Source organism: Muntiacus reevesi, chromosome 15 (genome assembly GCF_963930625.1).
Source record: "Muntiacus reevesi chromosome 15, mMunRee1.1, whole genome shotgun sequence".
NCBI lineage: Eukaryota > Metazoa > Chordata > Mammalia > Artiodactyla > Cervidae > Muntiacus > Muntiacus reevesi.
In genome coordinates, this window is record NC_089263.1 from 15,068,168 (window position 1) to 15,092,116 (window position 23,949).

At 46.4% G+C, this 23,949-nt stretch overlaps 1 protein-coding gene and 1 long non-coding RNA gene across 9 annotated transcripts in view; one reads left to right on the forward strand and one right to left on the reverse strand.

The window, feature by feature from the left end:
- Window positions 1-23,949, forward strand: part of AKAP13 (A-kinase anchoring protein 13) — a 314,908-nt gene that overhangs the window by 181,210 nt on the left and 109,749 nt on the right. Inside the window, exon 1 of one of the 8 annotated variants that reach the window (XM_065906809.1) lies at window positions 21,437-22,218. The exons of the other annotated variants lie outside the window; for them this stretch is intronic. Coding sequence (XP_065762881.1) covers window positions 22,138-22,218 — 81 coding nt within the window. The 5' untranslated portion in view covers window positions 21,437-22,137. Of the gene's footprint in view, window positions 1-21,436; window positions 22,219-23,949 lie in introns of those variants that run through there. 8 annotated transcript variants of the gene reach the window in all.
- On the reverse strand, window positions 18,702-21,331 carry LOC136147413 (uncharacterized). Its single transcript, XR_010659188.1, has 3 exons — window positions 20,919-21,331; window positions 20,002-20,506; window positions 18,702-18,904 (listed from the first exon to the last, which is right to left on the reverse strand). It is a non-coding gene; the product is annotated as an uncharacterized lncRNA (long non-coding RNA).

Consider the following 23,949-nt stretch of genomic DNA (forward strand, 5'->3'; position numbering starts at 1 on the left):
TAGTGAGATGTGGTTTTGATGATCCCTGGGTCAGGAAGAACCCTTGGAGGAGGAAATGGCAACCCACTCCAGTATTCTTGCCTTGAAAATCCCATGGACAGAAGAGCCTGGTGGGCTACAGTCCACAGGGTCACAAAGAGATGGACACGCCTGAAGCACCTTAGCACACATGCATGTGTAAAGAATGGGAGTGTTTGGTAGTGTGTGAATCATGTAGGAATTAAAAAGAGTAATTTCTCTGTTTAAACATTTCCGTTCTTTGCCTCTTTTGTGCAGTGATATAGCCACTTCTCTTCCATTCTGAGAATCCCACGTGCTCCCATCTTGGCTTGTGGACTCAAAGAATTGTGACATGGTCTTAAGCCCACACCACACATGTATTCTTTAATTGATGGTGGAAAAATAAAGTTCAGAATAGAAAATACTCTTACGAGCACATTTAAAATGTCTTCAGTTCAGACCTTAATAAGAAGTCCAACTAAGCCAAATGTTTATTCTATTGATCTTCCTTGTCTGTGTAGCAGTTGGCATTCTGTCCTGAGTCATCAGACCTGATACATGTTTAAGAGTTTTGAAAACCTAGTCATTCAGGGATTGGAGCTTGGAGTTGAACTAAAGTGTTAATATAAGAATGAAATAGATTCTTTGTCTTTGTTTCCTAGATTTCTATTGAGATAGTTAGAAGATTTCTGAAACTGTTTGAATTACTTATGGTAGGAATGATTAAAATAAGTATATAGCTTCCCAAAGTGGACATTGTGGGAAATATTTATTTGAATGTCGAAATTTGACTTGGAGCGTTCACTTACGTGAAATAAACAGTAGTTCCTCCTTATCTGTGGAGTGTATGTTCCCAGACCCATTTGGACACCTGAAACCTTGTTTTGTTCACTCAGTCGTGTCCGACTCTTTGTGACCCCATGGACTGCGGCACACTGGGCTTCCCTGTCTCCCGGAGCTTGCTCAAACTCATGTCCATTGAGTTGGTGATGCCATCCAACCATCTCATCCTTTGCTGTCCCCTTCTCCTCCTGCCCTTAGTCTTTCCCAGCATCAAGGTCTTTTCCAGTGAGTCGGCTCTTTGCCTTGGGTGGCCAAACTATTGGATCTTGGAATAGTGCCAAATCCTATACACCCTGTGTTTCTTGAATACATACACACCTGTGATAAGGTTTAGTTTATCAATTAGGTACAGTAAGAGATTAACATCAACAATAATAAAATGTCATGGTTATAACAATATACAGTAATAAAAGTTACATGAATGTGATCTTTCTCTCAGAATACCTTATTGTACAGATTTAATGTCTTTTACATCTTAACTAAGCATTTACCATTGCACTATGCCTGTAATTTTTGTAATTTGAGATGAGACAGCAAAATTAGTGCTTTTTTCTTGTTCCTTCTTCACAGTTTCTCAGAAGATTGATTCTTACCATAGATCTTAGCAACTTCAGCGTATGGTTTGTTTGTTGTTGTTGTTGTTGTTTCACCCGTTATTAAGTCTGAAACTTTCACCTTTTCGGGCTTTCCTGGTGGTTCAGCTGGTAAAGAATCCACCTGCAATGCAGAAAACGTGTTTGATCCCTGGGTTGGGAAGATCCCCCGGAGAAGGAAACAGCTACCCACTCCAGTATCCTGGCTGGGAGAATTCCATGGATGGTATAGTCCATGGGGTTGAAAAGAGTCTGACACGACTGAGCGACTTTCACTTTTTTTCACCTTTTTACTTAGAGCACTTTATGTCTTTGGTAGATCCGAATTGCTGGCGTCACTACTCTTGTGCTTTGGGACTTGTAAAATAAAATAAGGATTAGTTGAACACTTCAGAGTGATACTGAGATAGTCATTTTGATAACCAGAAAAGCTACAAAGTGGCTGACAGGCAAGATTTACTCTTGTTGCTTGCAGTCTCCTTGAAGAAAGCTAGTCCAGTAGAAAAATGGGCTGAAGTTAGAGACACCTCCCGCCCCTTTCGTTGGTTTGCAGAAATAGCAAGCATGGGATCATAGGATATGTAGTGGGGGCATTTAAAGGTCTTTTCTGTTTGTATTGCAGATTCTGCCTTTACAGGAACAAGTTGTTCTCCTTATAGAACCTTGACTAGGGTGGCACTGTGGTCTCTGTCACGCTGTCTCTACCCTGCAGTTTGCAAGGAAGCAACTGGAGCCCAGCGTGCTCCCGTGCCCGAAGGGCTTGCCTTTGTTTGCCCAGATGGTTGGCCCAGAGCCCAGCCCAGGACCCCACACCCTGGAGCCCGGCCTCTCCCTTCCTACCCGCCTCTACCTGCGAGGCCACCTCGTCTCTTTAAGTCAGCTCTTCTGTGTCCCACCCTAGGCTGAGGCAGCCTGCCAGCCTCTCCGGGCCTGGGCCGCCTCTGCTGGGGCAGTCCTCAAGTAGGACCAGCTCTCCTGGTCTGTGGCCCTCTTCTGTTTCGTGGAGCCCTCCTGCCATCCCTGTATGCAGAGAGAAGTTGCAGGACGGGCATAGCTGGATCTGTACGCTGCTTCCTGTGCTGGGGTCATCCGCTGCCCGGGCGGCTCTGCAGCTCCGCCTTCAGCAGGTTGCCGGTTCACGTGGATTCATGGAGGCCGGGCTGGGGCCTGGTGCCGGGAGCACAGTCCCGGGAGCACAGTCCCGGGCCGTCCGGACGGATGTACGGGTTGCACCCCTGTGGCCTTCCCCTCGCCGGAGCGTGGCATCTTGATTTTGACGTGTGCTCGACCACGTTGCCTTCCCTGTGATTTAATGCAGATCATTATCTACCAAGGCAGGGGGTTCTTTGGATCTAAACGTGTGAGCTGGTCAGGACTCCACGTGGGCCTCACAGTGTGTGTTTCCTGGGTGTGCCCTGGTAGATGGATGGTGTGAGACGGGGAAGGGCCTTGTGCTCCCATGCATGCCGTGTCTACTCAGGAGACGCCCCTGCAGCCCTGGGCAGAGCACAAAGGTAGGATCTCCTTTGCAGCACCCTTCATCTTGCTGTTCCTGTGAAAATAATAATTTCTGGAAATGGGCTTGTGGGCTTTTTCATTTTTGACATCATCAGTTTCTTTCTTTGCCAAGCTTCCTCCTTACTTTGCCACCTCAAATTCTTCTTCTTCTTCTTTTTTAACCCAACCTTTTCTTTAGTATTGGGGTGTAGCCGATTTTACAACGTTGTGGTAGTTTGAGGTGAACAGGGAAAGGGACTCAGCCATACATTACATGTATCCATTCTGCCCCGAAACCGCCCCCCATCCAGCCGGCCGCGTGGTACTGAGCAGAGCCCCTGTGCTGTGTGGTAGACCCCTTGTTGGTTACCCAGGTTAAACACCGCCATGTGTACATGGCCTTTCAGAGTCCCTAACTGTCCTTTCTTCCCCTCTCTGCCCTCAGCATCCGTAAGTTTGTTTTCGAAGTCTGTGAGTCTCCTGTTTTGTAAGTAAATTCGTCTGTGTCAAATTCTCACATTCATTTCCCCATTGAATCATCTACAAGCTGAGCTCCTTGGAGGCGGCGGGGTCTAGGGATCTCGGGACAAGGGTTTGGCATCAGGGCTCCCTACCCCCCATGCCGGGCTAGTGGCGCTGTTGCCGAGAGAGGAGTCAGGTCACCACCCCAGCTGCTGTCTCCTTGAGGTTGCACCAGAACCTTGTCATGTGCTACCCCCACTCTATGGGCAGCAGGACATTCATTCCAGGAGATGCGGGAGATTTCTTCTCTCGTTCCACCCCTGTGAGGCCAGGGCTGGTGGAAGGCCACTGCTTGACTTGTCAGCGAGGGCAGCGTGGGGAGAGCGCGTGTGTATCCATGCATGGGCTCCTTGCTTTTAAACATTTATAACAAAAGATTCCAGTGGTAAGTGAGACTATTGGGATGTGTTCCCTTCCTCCAGGTCTACTTAACAGTTGTGCATTTCCAAAACTAAATCAAGCCTTCTGTTGGCAAACATCTCCTGTTCTGTGTATTGAGCTCTGTAATAGAAGCTGGGGGTGCCGTGATGGTCAGATGAGTAGGAGACATCCCACCCCCCAAGAAGCCGTGTTGGGGGAGGCAAAGGAATGAGCTGCTAGTTGGCCCCTGAGTCATGGGAGCTTAGAGAAGGAGCCATCTCTTGCCAAGGCCTATTTATACCAGTGTCCCAGCAGTTCGCTTTGGTGCCATTATCCCATCAGCCGTTCAGTGGAGTTCTGCCGAAATGTTTCACGTGGGGATTTTTCCCCTGTTGACAGCCTTGCTGGCCTTGAAATAAGGAGCCAGTCTTTTCATTCCAGTTCCAGAAAGTGATGCTCATGTTGTCGCTGTTTTGCCAGGGAACAGTTCCTGTCTCCAGCACCATCGTTCAACAACACGATGGGCTGCGTTCCTTCCTAGGAGTCATTAGACTTCCCTAATGAGATGATCCAGAGGAAGAAAATAGAGCTCTGGCCCTGCTCCCTCATTAGTGCTGTGTCTGCCTCACATCAAGCTCATTGAATTGTTTTTCTCCTTGCCTGAGATTGTTGTTTCCTCCTTGACTCAGGAAGAGGGTTTCAGGGAAGGCTTTCTTGACGTGGGACTTAAATGCGTTTGCTCTTGTAGCAGAACCCAGCGTACAGGCTGTGAGCAGAAATCACTGTTTCATGGTTGGCATATAACGTGGACTGTACTCCGAGGTTTGCATTGCTTTTTAAGTCCAAAGAATGTGTCCTACAGGCCTTGAAAAAGAGCTTGTCCCTGGCACACTCCACCCGCATAGCCCCCCAGGCTCCGTGAAGCCAGGGGAGGTTCTTGAGAAGTGCTGGATGAGGTGACTGACACCTGCCGCTCAGCATCACTGTTGCCATGTTGCTCCGCCTGTTCGCTTTGGTTGTGGTGTCATACTGGAAGCTGCTGTTTCAGCTGTCCTTGGCGGGGGTGGGGGCCGGAGGTGGAAACCTCATCAGTGCCTAAGAATTTCTCATCTTAGGCATGTGAAAAATGCTAAGTTTTCTCATCTTTAATTCCCGATGGGGGAATTTTTGCCTTTATTGCCACACGTCTATCTCATGGCATGGCTGTTTAGTAAAAGCAAGATAATGCACGCCCTTTCAACAAGATAATCTTTGAATCAGTCTTACTGTTCTTTGAAACTTAACGTCGCCGTGGGTTACCACCTGTTTATTGGTGGGCAAGCATGAAGGTGCCCTGAAAGGGACTGATGTGAAAAGTTGCCTTGATCCTTCCTCCCTCAAGCTAGTTAGTGCCAATGTGGAGCAGGAAAGAGGGAGGTGGCAAGAAGGAAAAGGATGATGAAGGAGAGCTTTAATGTGGGGGCTGAGGAAGGATAAAGCAGCCTGAGTCTCTTCACAGCATCTGCCGCTGACCAAGGCATGAAATGGTAACAGCTGTGGAAAGACCTGGGCTGTCTAGTTCTTCTTGCGGTTGTTCATGTACGTTCTTGTAATTCATCACTACAGGGTAGACTGGAGAAGTTTATAAAATGAGATATTCAAAAAAGAAGGGCTGGCTGATCCTTCTTGTGAAAAGGATTTTATCACCTAACCAATTAGTTTAATGGAGGGTGATAATTGCACAAATTTAGCTAAGGAAAAAGTGGGTATTGTCAATATTTTTTAAAGCAAGGTTTTAAACTTTTAGATAGAAACTGGTACACAGAGGAAATTTCAACAGCTATTGCTCAGTGAGGCACTGCTGAGCCTCCTTTAAAGTAATAGATAGGACTTTATAAATATTGGCATCCATTTTCACCAAACAAGTATTTCTTTGGGAACTTCTTTTTAATAAAGAAAGGCTAATTAAGACATGTGACCAATACTTGTCATTTTTACAAGATGGTCTTTTACCCCGTGTTCCCAAATGTGTGTATGCACTGATGACCACAGGGCGTAGCAGAGCTGAGACAACTCGACTCTGGCAGGGAGAGGAAAATCTATGACGCCTCCTACCGTGTCTTTAGCGTCCATTCCTTAGAATGGTGGCCTGCAGCTCCTCATACTACCTGCCCAGGAGTGAAGACCACTGTACAGTTAGGTGGGAGCTTCTCCACTCTGGAAGCTTGGACACGGGAGTCTTTTAGAAATGGCAGTTTTCAGATCTTTGGAGGTAAAGCCTCAAGTGCTGGAGCTTCCATTTAAGTCTTTGCTGTCGTGTATTTCTGAAATACCCATGTATTTGGTATTTGAGAGGCTTCTTAAATTGTGAAAAAAATTTACCCTCTTCTTGATGGCTTGCCAGCATCACTGTGACTGTCATTGCTGTTGTGTCACAAAGGTGAGCATCATTGGGCACTGGTCTCACTAGCAGTTCAGAAACCTGGGTGACTTGGGTGAAGGAGTTACTCATGTCACATTATAGCTTGGTCAGGGGCCTCAGCCTCTCAAAAATGAAATTAGCCATATGGTCTATGAGAAAGTGCCTTTCAGGTAAATTTGTTTGCATGTAGCTCATGGAAATAGTCTCTTCCTAAAGAGTTTTATTTGCTCTTCAGAAAGCCATCTCTGCTTTTCATTCCTGCTGTAGTTTCAGTTCATCAGCTTCATTCAACATATTAAGAAATTGTTGGTCCCTCACTTCACATACATAAAACTATAGGCATTGGCTTTCATATAGTCTCTATTTTGCTTTCTTTCTTTCTTTTTTTTAATATTTTATTGAAATACAGTTGTCTTACAGTGCTGTGTTGATTTCTGCTATACAACAGAGTGATTCAGTTACACATATATACATTCTTTTCCATTATGGTTTATCACAATATTGAATATAGTTCCCTGTACTATAAAGTAAGACCTTGTTTATCCATTCTGTGTCCCAAACTCCAGATCAGTGCCTCTGCCTCCTACCCGCCCTCCCCTGCAATCACAAGTCTTTCTCTATGTCTGTGAGTCTCTTTATGTTTCACAGACTAGTACATCTGTGTCCTATTTCAGATTCCACATGCAAGTGATATCCGGATGTTTGTCTTCCTCTTAGTTACTTCTCTTAGCACGATCATCTCTAGGCCCATCCAGGTTGCTGCAAGTGGCATTCTTTCTTTCCTTTTTGTGGCTGACTAATACTTCTCTGTGTATGTGTGTGTACACAGACCACGTCATCTTTATCTGTTCGTCTGCTGATGGACGTTTAGGTTGTTTTCCATGTCTTGGCTGTGTTCGTAGTGCTGCTACGAACACAGAGGTGCATGTATCTGTCTGAAGTACAGTTCCGTCTGGGTTTGTGTCCAGGAGTAGGATTGTTGGACCGTATGGCAAGTCTGTTTTTAGTTCTTTGAGGAACCGTCATACTGTTTTCCACAGTGGCTGCACCAAGCTGTGTTTCACCAGCAGTGTGGAAAAGGAAGGTTCCCTTTTCGTTACACCCTCTTCAGCATTTGCTATTTGTAGATTTTTTTAATGATGGCCATTCTGACCAGTGTAAGGTGTAGTTTTGATTTTAGTTTCTCTATTAGTCATGCCAAGCATTTTTTTCACATGTCTTTTGGCCATCTGTATGTCTTCTTTGGAGAAATGTCTGTTTAGGTCATTTTTTGATTGGTTGTTTTCTGTTGTTGTTGAGTTGTATGAGCTGTTTGCACATTTTGGAAACAACCTTTGTCCCATACCACAAACTGTCTTTTTGTTTTGTTTATGGTTTCCTTTACTGTTCAAAAGGTTGTAAGTTTGATTAGGGCCCATAAGAGTCATGTCTTACATTTAAGTCTTTAAGCCATTTTGAGTTTATTTTTGTGTTTGGTGTGAGGGTGTGTTCTAACTTTATTGATTTACATGTGACTATCAACCTCCCCAACACCACTTGCTGAAGAGACTGCCAGCTAGAAAGCTTTCATCCCAGATTCCTTCTTCTTAGCCCAAATTAAAAAAAAAAAATGTTTTGGTCAAATTTACCTTGTCCCTTCAAACTCCTGGTTTAAATGTCTGTGCCCTCGTCTTCTCTCACCTGGGCCCTTTGGTTTCCTTAGCACTCATCTCTTTCTGCCTTACAACTCGCTGTTCTTGAACTTTTTGGTCTCAAGATTCATTAATACTTCAAGAAATTATTGAGGACTCCAAAAAACTTTTGTTTATAGGAGTTACATTTATAAATATCTGCTATGTTAGAAATTAAAACTGATACATTAAAATATTAATTCATTCACAGTAATGTCGGGGCTTCTCTGGTGGCTCAGATGCTAGAGAACCTGCCTGCATTGCAGGAGATCTGGGCTTGATCCCTGGGTCAGGAAGATCCCCTGGAGGAGGAAATGGCAACACACTCCAGTATTCTTGCCTGGAGAATCCCATGGACAGAGGAGCCTGGCTACAGTCCATTGGGTCACGAAGAGTTGGACACGACTGAGCAAATAACACTTTCACTTCACTTTTCAAAAGTAGTAAACTCACTACTTGTTAACATAAAGAATGTATTTCCATGAAAAACAACTTTTCCAAAACAAGAGTAGAAGAAGTGACATTGTTTTACTCAGACTTCTGGCTAAGTAAAAGACAGATTCTCAGATCTCTTATACACTCAAGCCATTGCAGTCGGAAAAAATCCAGCCTTTCACAAATATAATGCATGAAAAGGGGGGGAAACGTTAATAGTTTCTCACAGCAACAGTTGCACAAGTGATTTTCCGTAAGACAACCGTCATACCTCCATAACAGGAGGAGTCTGTGTCAGCTTCCCGTTTACCACCCATAGTATTAGAAAGATGTGTACCTAAAGCTTGAAATTGAATGATAGTAATAATGCTTACAGCCTCCTCAAGGGTGTTCTGTGTGAAAATGTTGCTTCTCTCTGTTGTTTTGTACTGTGAAGAAGTACAAAGTGCTGACTCACTTTGGTACCTCTGCCTTAATTTGTGCTGAGGCCTGTCAGTGCAAATGTCAGTACAGCAAAAGGGCAAATGACATGTTCAGTTCACTCAGTTGTATCTTGAGTCTTTGCGACCCCATGAACCGCAGCACGCCAGGCCTCCCTGTCCATCACCAACTCCTGGAGTCCACCCAAACCCATGTCCACTGAGTCGGTGATGCCATCCAACCGTCTCATCCTCTGTCATCCCCTTCTCCTCCTGCCCCCAATCCCTCCCAGCATCAGGGTCTTTTCAAATGAGTCAGCTCTTTGCATCAGGTGGCCAAAGTATTGGAGTTTCGACTTCAACATCCATCCTTCCAATGAACACCCAGGACTGATCTCCTTTAGGATGGACTGGTTGGATCTCCTTGCAGTCCAAGGGACTCTTCTCCAACACCACAGTTCAAAAGCATCAATTCTTCTGTGCTCAGCTTTCTTCACAGTTCAACTCTCACATCCATACATGACCACTGGAAAAACCATAGCCTTGACCAGACGAACATTTGTTGGCAAAGTAATGTCTGCTTTTTAGTATGCTATCTAGGTTGGTCATAACTTTCCTTCCAAGGAGTAAGCGTCTTTTAATTTCATGGTTTCAGTCACCATCTGCAGTGATATTGGAGCCCCCCAAAAATAAAGTCTGACACTGTTTCCACTGTTTCCTCATCTATTTGCCATGAAGTGATGGGACCTGATGCCATGATCCTAGTTTTCTGAATTTGAGCTTTAAACCAACTTCTTCACTCTCCTCTTTCACTTTCATCAAGAGGCTCTTTAGTTCTTCCTCACTTTCTGCCATAAGGGTGGTGTCATCTGCATATCTGAGGTTATTGACATGTTAGAATGACTATAAAAGTAGTTTTGACCCCACAGATGCCCTGAAGAGGTCTCCAGACCCTTGAAGGTCTTGCAGACCACTCATTGAGACCCACTGCTCTGGGTCATGTTAGAGACGCTTGCTGAACTTGGTGGTGTGGCAGGGACTCACGGTCTGGCTCCTCGGATTACTTGGACAGTCCCGTCAGCTCTGCTCTTCCACAGGCCAGCTGCCAGCCACACCAGACTCCTCGCTACCAGGTATTCTGAGTGAAATGCATCCTGGGAACCTCCCTGGGTACGTAGTCTTGGATTCTTTGAGACCCTTCTCGGAAGGGCTGTGTCATTCTGCAGCACAGGCCTCTGTGTGTCTCCTCTCCGCTCTGGGTGGAGCTGCTGGGGACCAAGAGGCCTGGCAGCACCGCCCCTCCTGCCAGGGACGCGCCCTTAGCCGTGTTAGGGACCTGCCGCAGCTCCCAGACACGATAGGCATTTAGCATGTGGGAAGCCTGGTGGGCGTCTTGAAAGAAGAAGGAACACAGGAAGTAGCTTGACAAGGCGTATTTTCTAGTTAATTGACAATTTTTTTTGTAAGTATGACTTCATTGGACTGAAGATTATACTTCACTTGTCAAAGTCTCTCCTTAGGGCACTGTTAAAACCTTAAGTAGTTCCCTCTCTTTTGAAATTTGATGTCCTGTTTCTTTCTTTCTTTTTTTTCCCTTAATTTTTTCTTTGATTTCCTATTTCTATAGCAAATATATTTGAGGCTTTTACATTTTGTTAGTGCAGCTTAAAAAGGCTGATATCAGCATGCCAGGAGTTGCATCTAAAAATTACATGGAAAATAGGAAGTTTCTCATCGATAACCCATTAACACAAGTATTTGAGATTGAACATCTTTGTAGAATTGAAAGTGACCCTTGCAGTAACAAATCAAAGCTTCTTAGGGTTTATCAGTGTAAGAATGGAATGGAGCTATTAGAATTCAGACCCAGGGAAAGTCTCCTTGTATGAAAGAAAGAAAGTAACAGTAAGCCACATTAAACAAATTGTGCTCTTCAGAATACTCATGCTTACTGTTGCTTCCCAGGTGGCTCGATGGTACAAGAATCCACTTGCCAATTCAGGAGGCACAGATTCAATCCCTGTGTAGGGAAGATCCCCTGGAGAAGGAAATGGCAACCCACCCCAGTATTCTTGCCTGGAAAATCCTATGGACCGAGCAGCCTGGCAGGCTACACAGTCCCTGGGGTTGCAAAAGAGTTGGACAGGACTGAGCGAATGAGCATGGACGCAGTGCTTATTGTTGTAACATTCTCACAGGAGAGGCAAAAGAGCAGTGTTAATAACACTCTTATACGTACAGAATGCAGACTGGGCAAGGCCTTCGTGTCCTTCCTGCCGAGTGCTGGGAGCTCCCGAGGTGACCCTGATAGCACTTCATGCTGTCTCCACAGGCTCCCTGGTTGGTTAGATGTGCTATTCTTGACACAGTGCATGGCCGGTCAGTGATGTGCAGTCTTCTGAGGCGTTAAATTTACATGCACACACACCCATACACACATGAACACACACACGCGAGTGTGCATGCCTGCATACACACATGCAAATCTTTGGAGAAAGTATCAAAATGCTTCCATGAAACTTGGTCCTGAATTGACTGTTGTGTACATATATTTTGTTTATGTAAATACATATATATAGTGGGATATCATTTGAAAATTATGAACAAATAATAACCACAAATTAATATCTACTTAGTTAGACAAATCTCTAGCAGGGAAGATCTTACAGAAGCCACCCAAACTGTGATTGTTTTCAAAAAACATTCAGGGTAGGCAGAGGATTCTGTCTTTACTTGCTGATTAATTTCTGATATGTCCTATTTATTGATGAGGTTTAACTAACACCATCTGTTTGTGTTGAGGAGAGCAGACATCCCTTTGATACAAGAGTGCATGTCTCTCTATCAAAAATCTGTGAATTATGTAAAATAAAGGAGCTTCTGAATCTAGGTTGCCTACCCCAGTTTGATCTGCTCCTGAGAATGGGTGACCTTCCCTGAAAGTTCCCCTTCAGACAGAGAGGTAGATATTTATTCATTCACATAGGAACTGTTTGTCGAATGCTCAGTAAGCCCAAGAACCTATAGGAAAGCCCAAGTAAACAGATCTCCTGGTCCAGGAGATTTGTACCGCAGCTTTCCAGAAATTGGTGGTAATCAGTGTGTGGGTGACTTGAGTGTGGTCGGAGGGCTAGCACAGTTCTGATAGAGTCGGAGGAAGGACAGGCCGGTGTTTTGATGTGTTCAGTGGAGGCATTGGGCCGTGATGGCATTTGAAGGCGTCTTCTGACCGGTGTTGCTTCCTTGGGGAGGAGCGCGAGGAAAGGAGCATGGACTTGGAGGCAAGCAGGTGTCAGCGTCTCACCTGAGCACACGGGCGAGTCTTCCGGGGGCAGGTGAGGGGAGAGGCCCTCGAGGCTGGTGTGGTCCTCAGCTTTCCTCCCAGAGTCACCTCCGAGAGCCCCGTGCGCTCTGTCCCAGCGGTCACTGGTCTGGCTGTCTGGAGGGGGACTGTTCAGGGACATTTTAAGTTTAGTCCAAATTGGGCACTTGGGGATTGGCCAGGAAAAACATCTATAAATATCTGTCTTTTTCTTCTTTCCCTTACCCTCACATGAAGAGACTTTTTTCTTTTTTTCTCCCCCAAGGCTAACTCTTCCATCTGGGTTCCCAGTGCTGTCTTGACCTTAAAGTTTACAGAACCGCTTCTCCCTAAGACTGCTCGGCATTCAGGTTCAGATACTGAGGGGTTCCTTTAGTCTTAGCTTCCAGGGCAGCTCCCCAGCTTCTCCACTTAGCAGAGGAATGAAAGCCTTTTTCCCTCTGGTTTCCCATCTCATGGTACAGAATGTTTTCAGAGGGAATCTGTGATCTGAATCAAAGCAGAAGTGTTGTGTTCTTTCAGCTATAACTTGAGTCGGGATGTTCCGTTACATGCTTTTTTCTTATATGCACCCTTCTGTTGTTGTTGTTCACTTGCTAAGTTGTGTCTGACCCTCTGTGACCCTGTGAACTGTAGCATACCAGACTCCTCTCTTCTTCATTGTCTCGTGCAGTTTACCCAAACTCATGTCCGTCGAGTCGGTGATGCCAGCCAGCCATCTCGTCCTCTCTCTCTGCCTTCTCCTCTGCCCTCAATCTTTCCCAGCATCAGGGTCTTTTCCAGTGAGACTCTTCTTTGCACCAGGTGGCCAAAGTATTGGAACTTCAACTTCAGCATCAGTCCTTCCAGTGAATATTCAGGGTTGATTTCCCTTAGAATTGACTGATTTGATCTTTTTGCCATCCAGGGGTCTCTCCAGAGTCTTCTCCAGCACCACAATTTGAAGGCATCAATTGTAAGCTGACTTAGATACCTCCTTATAAAATAAGGCAAAGATGCAATGATAATAAAAATAAAACTATCATAGCAACTAATACTTACATAGTATTCATGCCACAGGCATGAATATACAAAATACTTATGTGTATTCTTTTTTTTACTGTATGTCTTTTTATTATTTTTATCTCCCGTCAGTAGTATTAAAGAGGTTTTCTTCTTGGAGGGTTTTTCTCTTTTCCCTTTGTTTTGTCTTTTTCAGCAGTTGATATAAAAAGCAAGTTATACTTCTCCATTTTTTTGGAAGGCGTGACTGTACTGTGTGTTTGCTTGGGAGGGCCAAGGGACATTCTCCATGGGAAGCTGAGTCACTTTTTGTCTCGTCTGACTGACTCTGCTGGAGCTGTGCTTCATTCTGTGAAGTGAAAAATAAGAATAAGTCGAGTGATTTCCTAAAGTGACACGTTTTCATTTTATGTGGGATTCAAATTTTTCCTAAAGGTATGATTATTTTGAGCACCAGTTTTCATGTCTGGCCAGGACTCTTATCCTCTAAGTCTAAAAACTCTTCCAGACAGCTCACCTTTTGTGTATGTTAACTTTCACCAAGACCTTTTCTCTCATCTACTGACTAAATCTGGTCAGACTTTTGAAAGTCTTAGGATTATGCTTGTGGCAGGAAACGGATGTATAATCAGTTTCTCCTCTAGCCCTTGGATGTCTAGGACTGGTTTTGGCGCCCTGGGAGAGATTTAAGAAGTACTCAGTTGCCCTCAGCATTCTGCTTAGAGAGCAGCGTGCAGCCGCAAGGAAGAACACAGGATGGAACTCGTAGCGCCAGTGTGGTGGCCTAAGGACACCATGGTTCACAGCACAGAGTTCTGAGGAGGTTAGAGTTGGCAGAGAGCGTGACTGTTGATAGAAATGTGGGGAGGTGGAGAGACCAGGTAGGGAATTACAGAAACCACGGCTGTCCTGAGAACCAGGGTCACCGAAGGAGGAAGAACCCCCACATCCTAGATGTGGAACCTTGAGAGACCGACTGTGTACATCTTGAGGACCGACAGTAAACAAGGCTGGATAAGGATCATGGCGTGGTGTGCCCACAGGCAGGAGCCTTGATGAGGCTGGAGACTCGTACAGATTTTCTGAGTTACAGCAGATTGTGCCGCTTCCATGCTGTAACATCTTCGGTGGCTCCGTGTTGCCTCTGAACAGCATCCGACTCTTCAGCAGGGCATTGCATGCTTCTGTAATCTAGGCTGTGGACGCTTGTCCAGACCAGTGTCACAGCACTGTCCTGAGTCCGATGCAGGTAACGGACGCCTTGCCAGTCCTCGGTCATACCTGCCTCACATCAGCACTTGTACCTTTGATCTCTGTCTGCATCGGGGTTGCCTGCCTCCTCCCTCCCTTTTTCTGTCTTTCTGTCCCTTCATGTTAAACCACCACCTTCTTGAAACTTTTCTCCCTGGTCGGCTCAGGCAGAGCTCCTTACTCCTTGGTGAAACCCTGTGTTTCGTCTGTACTACCCAGGCTTCCTCATGTGTACATTTCATGCCGTGGTCCCTGGTTTGTTTCTTTAAGGTCCCAAAAGTGTCTCATCCATCTTGACCTCTCTCATGACAGCTCACAGAGCCCTGTAACTTCAGCCGATACTTAGGTATTGTCGAACAGATAAGTAATTTTGGCTGATATCAGCTAGTCGGCTGCTCGTTGGCCATGACACGCTGGTGATGACATCGTCCCTTGGGAAGTTACGGCCTGCAGTTGTGAGTGCTGTCTCCCTGACCTCACTGCCTTTGTTTTGTAGAATGAGGTCTGTTCTTATTTTCCCAGATGATCGTATGGAAAGGGAGTCTCAGTTGCTGGCCGTTCCCTTCTGTTTCCGCTTCCTTGCCAGGCGCTGTCCGCCCTGCTGTCTCCTCAGGCTGGGGCCTTTGTGTCTGTTCCTGACCAAGACGCAGCGCGTGCCCTCAAGGCTTCTCCTCCGGTCTCTGACACAGTCTCTCGGACAGAACCGAAATAAGGGGCGTGAACTCACTTCGTGTCAGCGGTCCTTTTTCTCTGCTGATGCTTCGTTTCCTTCTCAATGGTTTTTCTGCACTAAAGTGTTTATTCTCAGGTCAGCCATCCTGTAGCAGCCATTCTTTAAGGATTCACTAAGGCACTTTGAAGGGTAAGATGTCTCGGGAGAAAACCGGAAGAAGCGGAGTGTATGGCAGAGCTTAAATTCTCCCCTGTGAAATGGTAGAAATTCAAAAGAAGTTGCAGTTGAGCCTTCCTTACTCCACTACGGCCCCAGAACTGGCTCTCCCCAGCCAGGGTCCACAGAGCATTCACACAGCAAAACCCAGCTGTCTCACGACCTGACTTTGCCACAGCGTCGGGCTCTGTTCACCACTCTTGCTGTCTGGCTCCTCGAGTCACGTCTCTGTGTTGATTTCCGTCATCCGTGTGCCCATCCCAGCCGCTCTCCCGAGCCCCAGGCACAGCCGCTCATGTTCCATCGGAAGGCAGGTGAGCTTGTGGTAGCCTGGGAGTCCTCTGTTCAGGCGTTTCTCACACACATTGTTTTTACTTTTTAATGTCCGTCTGGTTCTCTCTATTATACTCTCGGTGCCAAACATAGGTCTTCAGTGAATATTTATCTCATGATTGAACTAATTTCAAAAAGCTTGTTGAAGATTCAGGACAGTGACTCGTGAGACATTGTAGCAATCACAACAGTATTCTTTCCATGTAAAATTTCTGGGTTGTTTAACTGGTTTTTGATACTAAACTTGCCATTTTTGACATCTGTAGCAGTCTAGGTTTTTAAAATACTGATATATTTTAACTCCGCATTCTTTGGGACACTTTGAAAATTCTAAAAAAATTAAATGTTTGCAAAGTACCTAGTACACTTTAAAGAGGAAAGTGTATAAAGTAGGGTTTACAGTAAAGTCACGTGATCATAGCATAAAAGAAACCTGTTTTGATACGTCCAGCGGAAAGGTGTGGGAAGTGACTGACTCGGCCACAAGCTGGTATCCGTCCAGCAGTGTGGCGTGTGTGTTGAGGAGAAAGGCAGTTTGATCCCGCTCGTCCCAGTGTCCTCAGCATCAGGATTTTTGTCTTGGTGTTCGCATCATGCGAGGGACACCCACTAACTGCAGGGCCCTCAGTCGGGTACCCGTGGCACGGGGAACACTGTGGGAGCCACGAGCCAGAGGAGAAGCTTTGAGGAGGGTGGTGAGCCATGATGAGTATCATCGGATGCTCATTGAAAAGCTGCCATGAGAAGTAACTAATGCTTGTTCCCAAGAGGAAAACTGACAACAGTACCGCCACTCATTCTGAAGCAGACCTGGAGACCAGTTGTCAGTAAGACTCTTCCTCTCTATGTTGGATGTGTGAGTTCTGATTTTTGTGACATTAACATAGTGAGAAGCTATTAAAAAATTAAATGTCAAGTATTAAACTGATGGCAAAGAAGTTGAATGCATTTAGTGTGATAACACACTTTTTCTACCAGTACTTTATAAAATTAGGAACCATTTGTCATTTTTATTGAAAAAATAGTCTTTTTCTGTCCTTTTTCGTTTCTGTAAAATCAGATGTAAGAATGCCAATGATTAAAAAAAAGAATGCCAGTGATAAGAGACGAGAAGTGAGTTCTAGTTTTGTTTCCTGAAATTTTGACTTAGGTTTTCTCTCTTAGAGTTCTTTCTTTCAGTTTAGGGGATTACTCAAGACAAAATAAGATGCATATGGAAAGAAAGGTTTCTCAAATTGGATTTAATGCAGACTCATTAGTTGTGTGACCTCGTTGTTGTTTAGCTGCTAAGTCGTGTCCCACCCTTTGCGACCCCATGGACTTTAGTTCACCAGGCTCCTCTGTCCCTGAGATTGATGCTCCAGGCAAGAATACTGGAGTGGGTTGCCATTTCGTCCTCCAGGCAAGAATACTGGAGTGGGTTGCCATTTCGTCCTCCAGAGGATCTTCCTGACCCAGGGATCAAACCTGCGTCTCCTGCATTGGCAGGTGGAGTTTTTACTTCTGAGGCACCAGGGAAGCCCAGGTGACCTGATAAACCGACTTAAGCTCCATGGTACTTTTCTGCATCTGTAAAGTGGACAGAGACATTTCACACTTTAGCTTTTTATGAAGAATAAATGAAATGATACATGTGGGTGCACCTGGCCTACAGGAAGCACTCAGTAAATGTTATTAATAAATCTTTCCCCCAGAAGACCTGTCCTAGAGGTTAAATTATCCCATCACCACTTTTCCAGATGAAATCTGATCTGGCTGTCTGCCTTTCTTCCCTCCTTCCTTTTCTATCATCAGGCTGCTGGTAATTTTACTAAAATTTAACATTTGTGTGCTTTTCCCTGAGACCTGTTTTCCTGTGAGGCACACAGGTTAGTGAAGGGGCGTTTTTAAAGCTCTGTCTTACTCGCTTCCATCTTAATTGCTTCTTGCCACTGTCATCAGCTGGCTGGTGTTCAGGTTTCTTCTTGGGAAAGGTGAGAAAGGACTAAAGCAGAGGTACTGCCAGTGGAACTGCTGGTTGGCTGGTGGCTGCCCTCCAGGTCTTCCATTCCCCTTTACTCTTTGAACCTCCCTGCAGCCTCCAGAGCTGGGCGTGGAAGAGATGCAGGGGAGGCGGCCTCGGGCCTCACTCTCCTGGATCAGCAGCACCTGATCAAACACCTAAACTGAAATGGAAAAGGAAATCCTCTGTGGGCGCAGTGCAGTTGCTGTGAATCCCTCTCGTCTTCTCTCAAATACTCAGGTATCTTATATGAAGCAGATTTAGTTTCAGCAGACGAGTTGCTCAAGTGGAGGCTGTTGATAATAAAAAAAAAACCAGTATAAATATTTTCTCTGGATTTTAGTAAATTTTGCCACCAACAAGTTTGTAGCTCTTGATGACTGTTTTTAACTTAATGAAATCATAGATTTGTGAAAATTGATGACTTTGCTAGTCGTTTCCTTCCTTTTCATTTCATGTGAAAAGTGGAGGTGGAAAATATAATTATGCAAGAATACACTGCATGTTTTCTACAACAGGTTTTGAGAGAACTTCTCAATTCCTTTTTCTTTCTCCACTGCACCCACATCCTATGAGTTATATGGCAAGTGATAAAGATTTGTTAGTCTTGGGCTGACCATATCAGATCAAAAAGGAACTTCAGATATGACATAGTGTCCAGCCCTTCTCACTCCCCAGTTCTAGAAACCCAAGAGTCAGTCTGATTATCCTAGGGTGCTCAGTGAGATGTGACAGACCTAGGGATGGAAAGAACGTTTGATTTTCACCTTCTGCTCCTTGCAGAGACGAAATTGATCATCGGTGTGTCTTCGAGCCAGTGACATGCTACTGCTGTATGTTCAGACTTTGAGGTTACAAAACGAATGTTTCAGTAGCAGTTGACACCCCACCCTCCGACCTCAGTGCTCACTGGCCTTTGTGTTCTGCTTGGGTCTTCAGTACACCCACTAGATGGTGTTGTGTTTCAGAAACTTGGCTGTAGGGCTTCAGGTAGAGTTCTGCCCTCACTAAAAAGCACCCAAATAGCACTGACCCATAAGAACGCTTAAATAATTTGGATAAGGTGTTAGATAAATATCGAGGGAAAATTTAACTCATGAACAGAAACGCTGTAGTTAAAATAAAATTCAAAAAAATATTTTTATACTTTATTTTCTGGAATCTTTAATAAAGATACATCAGGCCTGTGGTACGAACAGACTTTTAGCACTGGTTGCTTGTATTGAAGAATGTAGGCCTCTTTGTTTGAGTTTGAGTAAGCTCCAGAAGTTGTTGATGGACAGGGAAACCTGGTGTGCTGCAGTCCATGTGGCCACAAAGAGTCAGACACCACTGAGCGACTGAACTGAAGCCTCCTTGTTGTGGCTGGAATGTGGAGTGGAGGGCACAGAGAGAAGGGAGATGTAAGTAATCTTGTGAATAATTGCTCTTGTGAAAAGAGGTTGTAAATAATAAACATATTTTACTCTTTAAGTTCCCAAAATTAAAGGAAAAGAGACATAATCCTCAAAACGAAGCTTCATAGGTCTCAGCTTTGGTTTGAATATGAAATGATTGGTTTCTGAGTTTCAAAATCCTAACAGAATAACTGCTCAGCAGTTCCAGATGTTTTCGATAAAAACTTGGAATTGTCAGATCAACAGCAAAAGCGCAGGACCGCAGACTTTGTCTTCTGTGGCGAGTATCGAACAGATCCAGAGGGACAGCAAAGCAGACTCATGTTCCCCACCCATGGCATGTGTTCCCTACCCAGAGGATTTGTTCTCCAAGAAGGAACAGAACACGCAATTACAGTTCCAAATCCTCTTAACATGTTTATGTGTACCGAACAACCAGGAAGTCTCAATTTCCAGCCTGCAGCGCAAAGCCAGCATCTCAGCAGAAATTCAAAAAAACTGTCTCAAAACCATAACCTGGGCCATTTCAGACAGTTGTATTACTGTGAAACGTTCCTTTTAAATGTCTCGAAGACAGAGATTTTGGTTTTTGTTTCTTTTGTTTGCCTTTATTGCAAGGCAGTTTAAATGCAGATAATGCCAAATGTGGAGTATCTGTTCAATCAGTGTAGATTATCTGAATTGAAGTCAGTAGTTAGACAAGACTGGGAATAGAAAGGCTGTATGGTGATTAAAGCATCTATGATCCCTAGGGAGAAGCCTGGGAACCTTGGAAGCAGGAAACATTTGATTCTAATTAAAACAAAAGGGAGCGGCAGTGGGGAATAAACCATGTTGAGGACAGAGGGGAGGCGGCTCTGTCTTTCTGTGGGGAGGAGGGAGAGTTCTGAGTGACAGCTTGGTGAAAGTTCATACAGAAAAGATAATAAACCATCCATTTTTCCCTGCACCAAAACCTAAAGGATCTTTCCATTCGTGTCCTAGACCACATAGTTTTCAAAGTTGTCATAAGTCGCCGGCCATGTTCCCACCCTTTGGGTAAGCCTGAGTTAGAATTTTATTTACCGCTTTCTACTCTCTCTCCAATCGTCTGTTTTCCATCGTCACTCTCATGAAAAGCAACATCTGGTTCAGTGTCCGCGTTGGTAGCGTCACAGTGCGATGCTCGCTGTGGGCGTATGGGGAAGGGGAGGGCCGGTCCACCCCACCCCACAGATGAAACCGGGACAGACGGGCTGGAGGCTTTGAGCTGGCTGAGCCACAGCTGCCGCGTGTCCGGGGGAGCAGGGAGGTGCGTCCTAGTGGGGTTCGCTGCCTCACTCTCCTCTGAGCTGGTCAGCCACTTGACGGCCTGGCCAGAGGACATGGTGACTCACCGGCCCATCTCTGCCTCTTTATTGCTCCTGGAAAGCCTCCTCATCAGCTCTCTTGGTGACACTGATGGAAACTTCAGTATTAAATCTCTTCTCCTCTGGCTTGTGGCGTTGGACCCCCCTCACCCACACTGGCAAGGCCAAGCCAAGGACTCCTCCTGTGGCCCCTTGAGGGGAACGTCAGCAGCCTGACACTCCTGGAAGGAGAACATCCTTTCAGTTTTTCCATCTCCACTCTCCCCCCACCCCACCCCCTGTGTCCTCCTCAGTTCTTTCTCTTCCTTTCCCCCCCAAATTGTTTCTGACACCAGCGAGAAGACGAGTTCTGGAGCAGGTCTGCCCCTGACGATCATGGCTAGGGTGGGGCGGGAGAGCTCCCGGGTGGCAAGAGAGCGGGCGTGTGGAGCGATGGAGCCCCACGCGGGCTCAGTCACAAGAGGGGGAGAAGCCCCCGCCAGGGGCTCCTCTTGGTCCCACGCAGTGCGGCTGACACCGATTCCTTCTCCTCCTCTCCTCTTCAGGTGTCTTCAAAGCACTGCTCCTCCCTGCCCACTCCTCATCACTCCCTCCCTCTCCGCAAAAACATAAAGAGAGAAAAACCTAACTGACCTCTTGATCTCTAAGCTTTGCCTGCCACTTCCGTAAGCCCTTGTGGATCCTGAGACATGTCCCCGGAAGTCTCAGGCTAGCATTTTTCTCACGTTAAATCACTGGTTTGCGTCTGGCAGGGCACTGCAGCGCACGCCCGGGGTAGTGGCTGCGTCCCTGACTTCGTGGGACCGAGCCGCGTGTGGCGCTCGCCTGCGCTGTGCAGGACTCCAGCCCCACTCTGTCCCCACGCTGCCCCGACCTCAGCCCTGGCGCGTCTGGGGTGCCCCACAGAGCCTTTTTCATAGGAAGCAGCGCGAGAGGAGGAGGAGGAAGCCGGCGGGAAAAGGAAGCCTTGTTTTTCTCCTCTTCGTCTGGGGATGAATCATGTTCCCAGCACCGCCTTTAGGTTTTCAAGCCTCAGAGGTTGCTGGTGCTGAGGAAAGGGCCAGCCGTGACGTTCCTGAGGGAGGGAGGGAAGAGGGGCCCGCGCCCCAAAAGGGAGGGAGCACGGGGGAGGAGTGGTCTTTTTTTTTTCCTTCCTGCTTTCACTCCGCTGTCATTAGATCTTTTCAACTGAAATCAGAACCAAGCCCTACTGCCTGGCGAGCAAGTGTCTGACTAGAGTCTCTTTCTCTGAACAGAATCTCAGAATTTCAGCTTGCCTGCTTTTTTTTTTTTTGCTGTGAAGGAAATACTGCTTTTCCTTGCTTTTGTTTTTTTAAGCAAGAAGACGTTTTCATGAGAAAATTTTGTCCCGCCATCCCTGCGAAGTAGAGCTGTCTTCTCTTCTCCTCTGCTTGTCTTTTCCCCACAAGGTACATACTGGATTTTTCCTTGCCTGCTCTGGGCTGTTCCCCGCCACGTGCATCGGCCGGCATGCATAGCCCGTTAAGCCTTCATTTTTCTCCTGGAGTTATCGCCCGTGATGGAAACAGCCTGTGCTTCTCTCTCCGCCGAGATCTGACTAAAGTATAGCATCGAGGGCCGTTTACTGTGCGTGCATCACCCCGGGGCTCAGGCACTGCCAGGAAGTTCTCCGTCCCGTGAGGGACTTGGGCTTCCGCGTGGTTTGACCCCCTCGAGGTTTTCTTCATAGAGGAGTCCAGACGGCAGAAACCCCAGCCAGCTCCCCGCGAGAGGTTCAGACCTGGGGGGCTTGTGGGCGCACCCTGACCCCCCCAGGTTACAGTGGGTCCTGCTCCTGCATCTTGTGTCCTCTCTTCTGCGTTTGGACAAAATGTATGAGCGGCACAAGAGGCGCTACAGCCTGTGCGACATCTCCAAGGTGGACAGGACCGTGGACGTGGTACTGCTGAAGGTAAGGGGCCTTGCCGCAGCCTCCTTCTGGCTCTGCATCCAATAGCTGGGTCCCTGGCCACCCTGTATTGGGAGAAAAGCTGAGAGGTGTATATGTGTGTGCGTGTACAGTGGGGATTGTGGAGTTGGGTTGGTGATCTTAAGGCTCCTAGCAGAATATCTGACCAGAAACAATGGGGACTTAAGAATCATCAAATCACTTAGGTTTCAGCGTCATTTTACTTGCTTTAAAATGGATTCTTCTGCTCAAGAGGACCTCCTACTCTTCTAAATCACAGGTGGAGAAGTTCACCATCCGCTGCTCTTTCCCAGAGAGGTCTGTGTCCCTCTGCCCCCATCGTCCCCGCCCCGGGCCCCTGTCTGTAGAGGCATCATTATCTGTCGGTCTCTCCCCTTCTGCCTCTGTCTCCTAGTCTGTCTTTTGCCTGACTCTTTTTTTTTTTTTCTCGGCTGTTTCTGCTGTCTGTACTCACAACTCTTGGGGGAAAGACAGTACTTATTTCCTTTGGAAAGATCTCCACTCAGTCTGTTTATCAAGGTGGCACAGTGGCCGTTCTGGCTTGGTTTGACTGCTTTACAGGTCTCGCCTCTGTCTGTTAATTGCTGTGTTTGTTTTCTCCGGTTAGTGATGCTGGCTGTCTCCGGCAGGATGGGGGCGGGGCCTCTGGACGGCTAATTGCTCACAGAAGGCATCCTTGGGTCTAAAATTAGTAAGAACTCCAGCCATAAGGTGGGAGTCTGGGAATGTTGGACGACTCTGGGAGCACTTTTTGGAAGTTTAGCCATCTTCTGGCAAAGGGAGGGGAAACCGGAAGCCAGCTAAGTGCTTCAGAGTTGCCAGAGAAGCTCAGTACCTGAGCTGACGAGGGTGTGGAGCCAGGGGCGTGCAGACACAGTGGGAATGTATTGACCCGGTCCGGGAGGTAGGGGGGCTCTTGCATTGATTGATCAGTTCAGTTTATTACTTGAGACTCCCTCATTTTTTCCACTGATCCATTGAAGCCAAGCATGGCTCAGAAAGCTAGACACAGATGCCAGTGAATTAAGGCCACCACACCAGTGAGGGGCTGGGTGGCGGGGTTGTGACTGGAGAACTGCTGTCTGTCCCTCCATAGCCTCCATCAGCTGGCGCTCTGACTTGCCAGGGCGAGGCTCAGAGCAGCGGGCAACCTGGCATTTTGAACTTGATCCAAGATCTTATTCATCTTATTTCTCTGAAATGTGAGCTCTGCTGTGAAATCACAGTGATGTTTGTTTGTTTTTCTCTTCCTTTGTCTGGAAGAGTATAGTTGTCAGAACCTATACGTGCTTGACTGTTTATGATATCGGGCTTCCCAGGTGGCGCTAGTGGTGAAGAACCGCCTGCCAGTGTAGGAGATGTGAAGGACGAGTGTTCGATCCCTGTGTTGGGAAGATCCTCTGGAGGAGGAGATTGTAACCCACTCCAGTATTCTTGCCTGGAGAATGCCATGGACAGAGGAGCCTGGCAGGCTACAGTCTATGGTCACACAGAGTCGGACATGACTGAGCACTTTGCATGCTTTATGATGTTCCCTGTCTGGGGAAAAAAGGGAAAGAGGGGAGGGAGGATAGAAAATCTCAGTATCACAGGAATGTGGTACATTTAAAACCGTGCTGAAATACGTAATACTCTCCACTCTCGCAGGGCATGAAAGCCCTTAGTAGTGGAGCTAACTCAGCACAGGCTTACTGCCTTCATAGATGCTGTTTT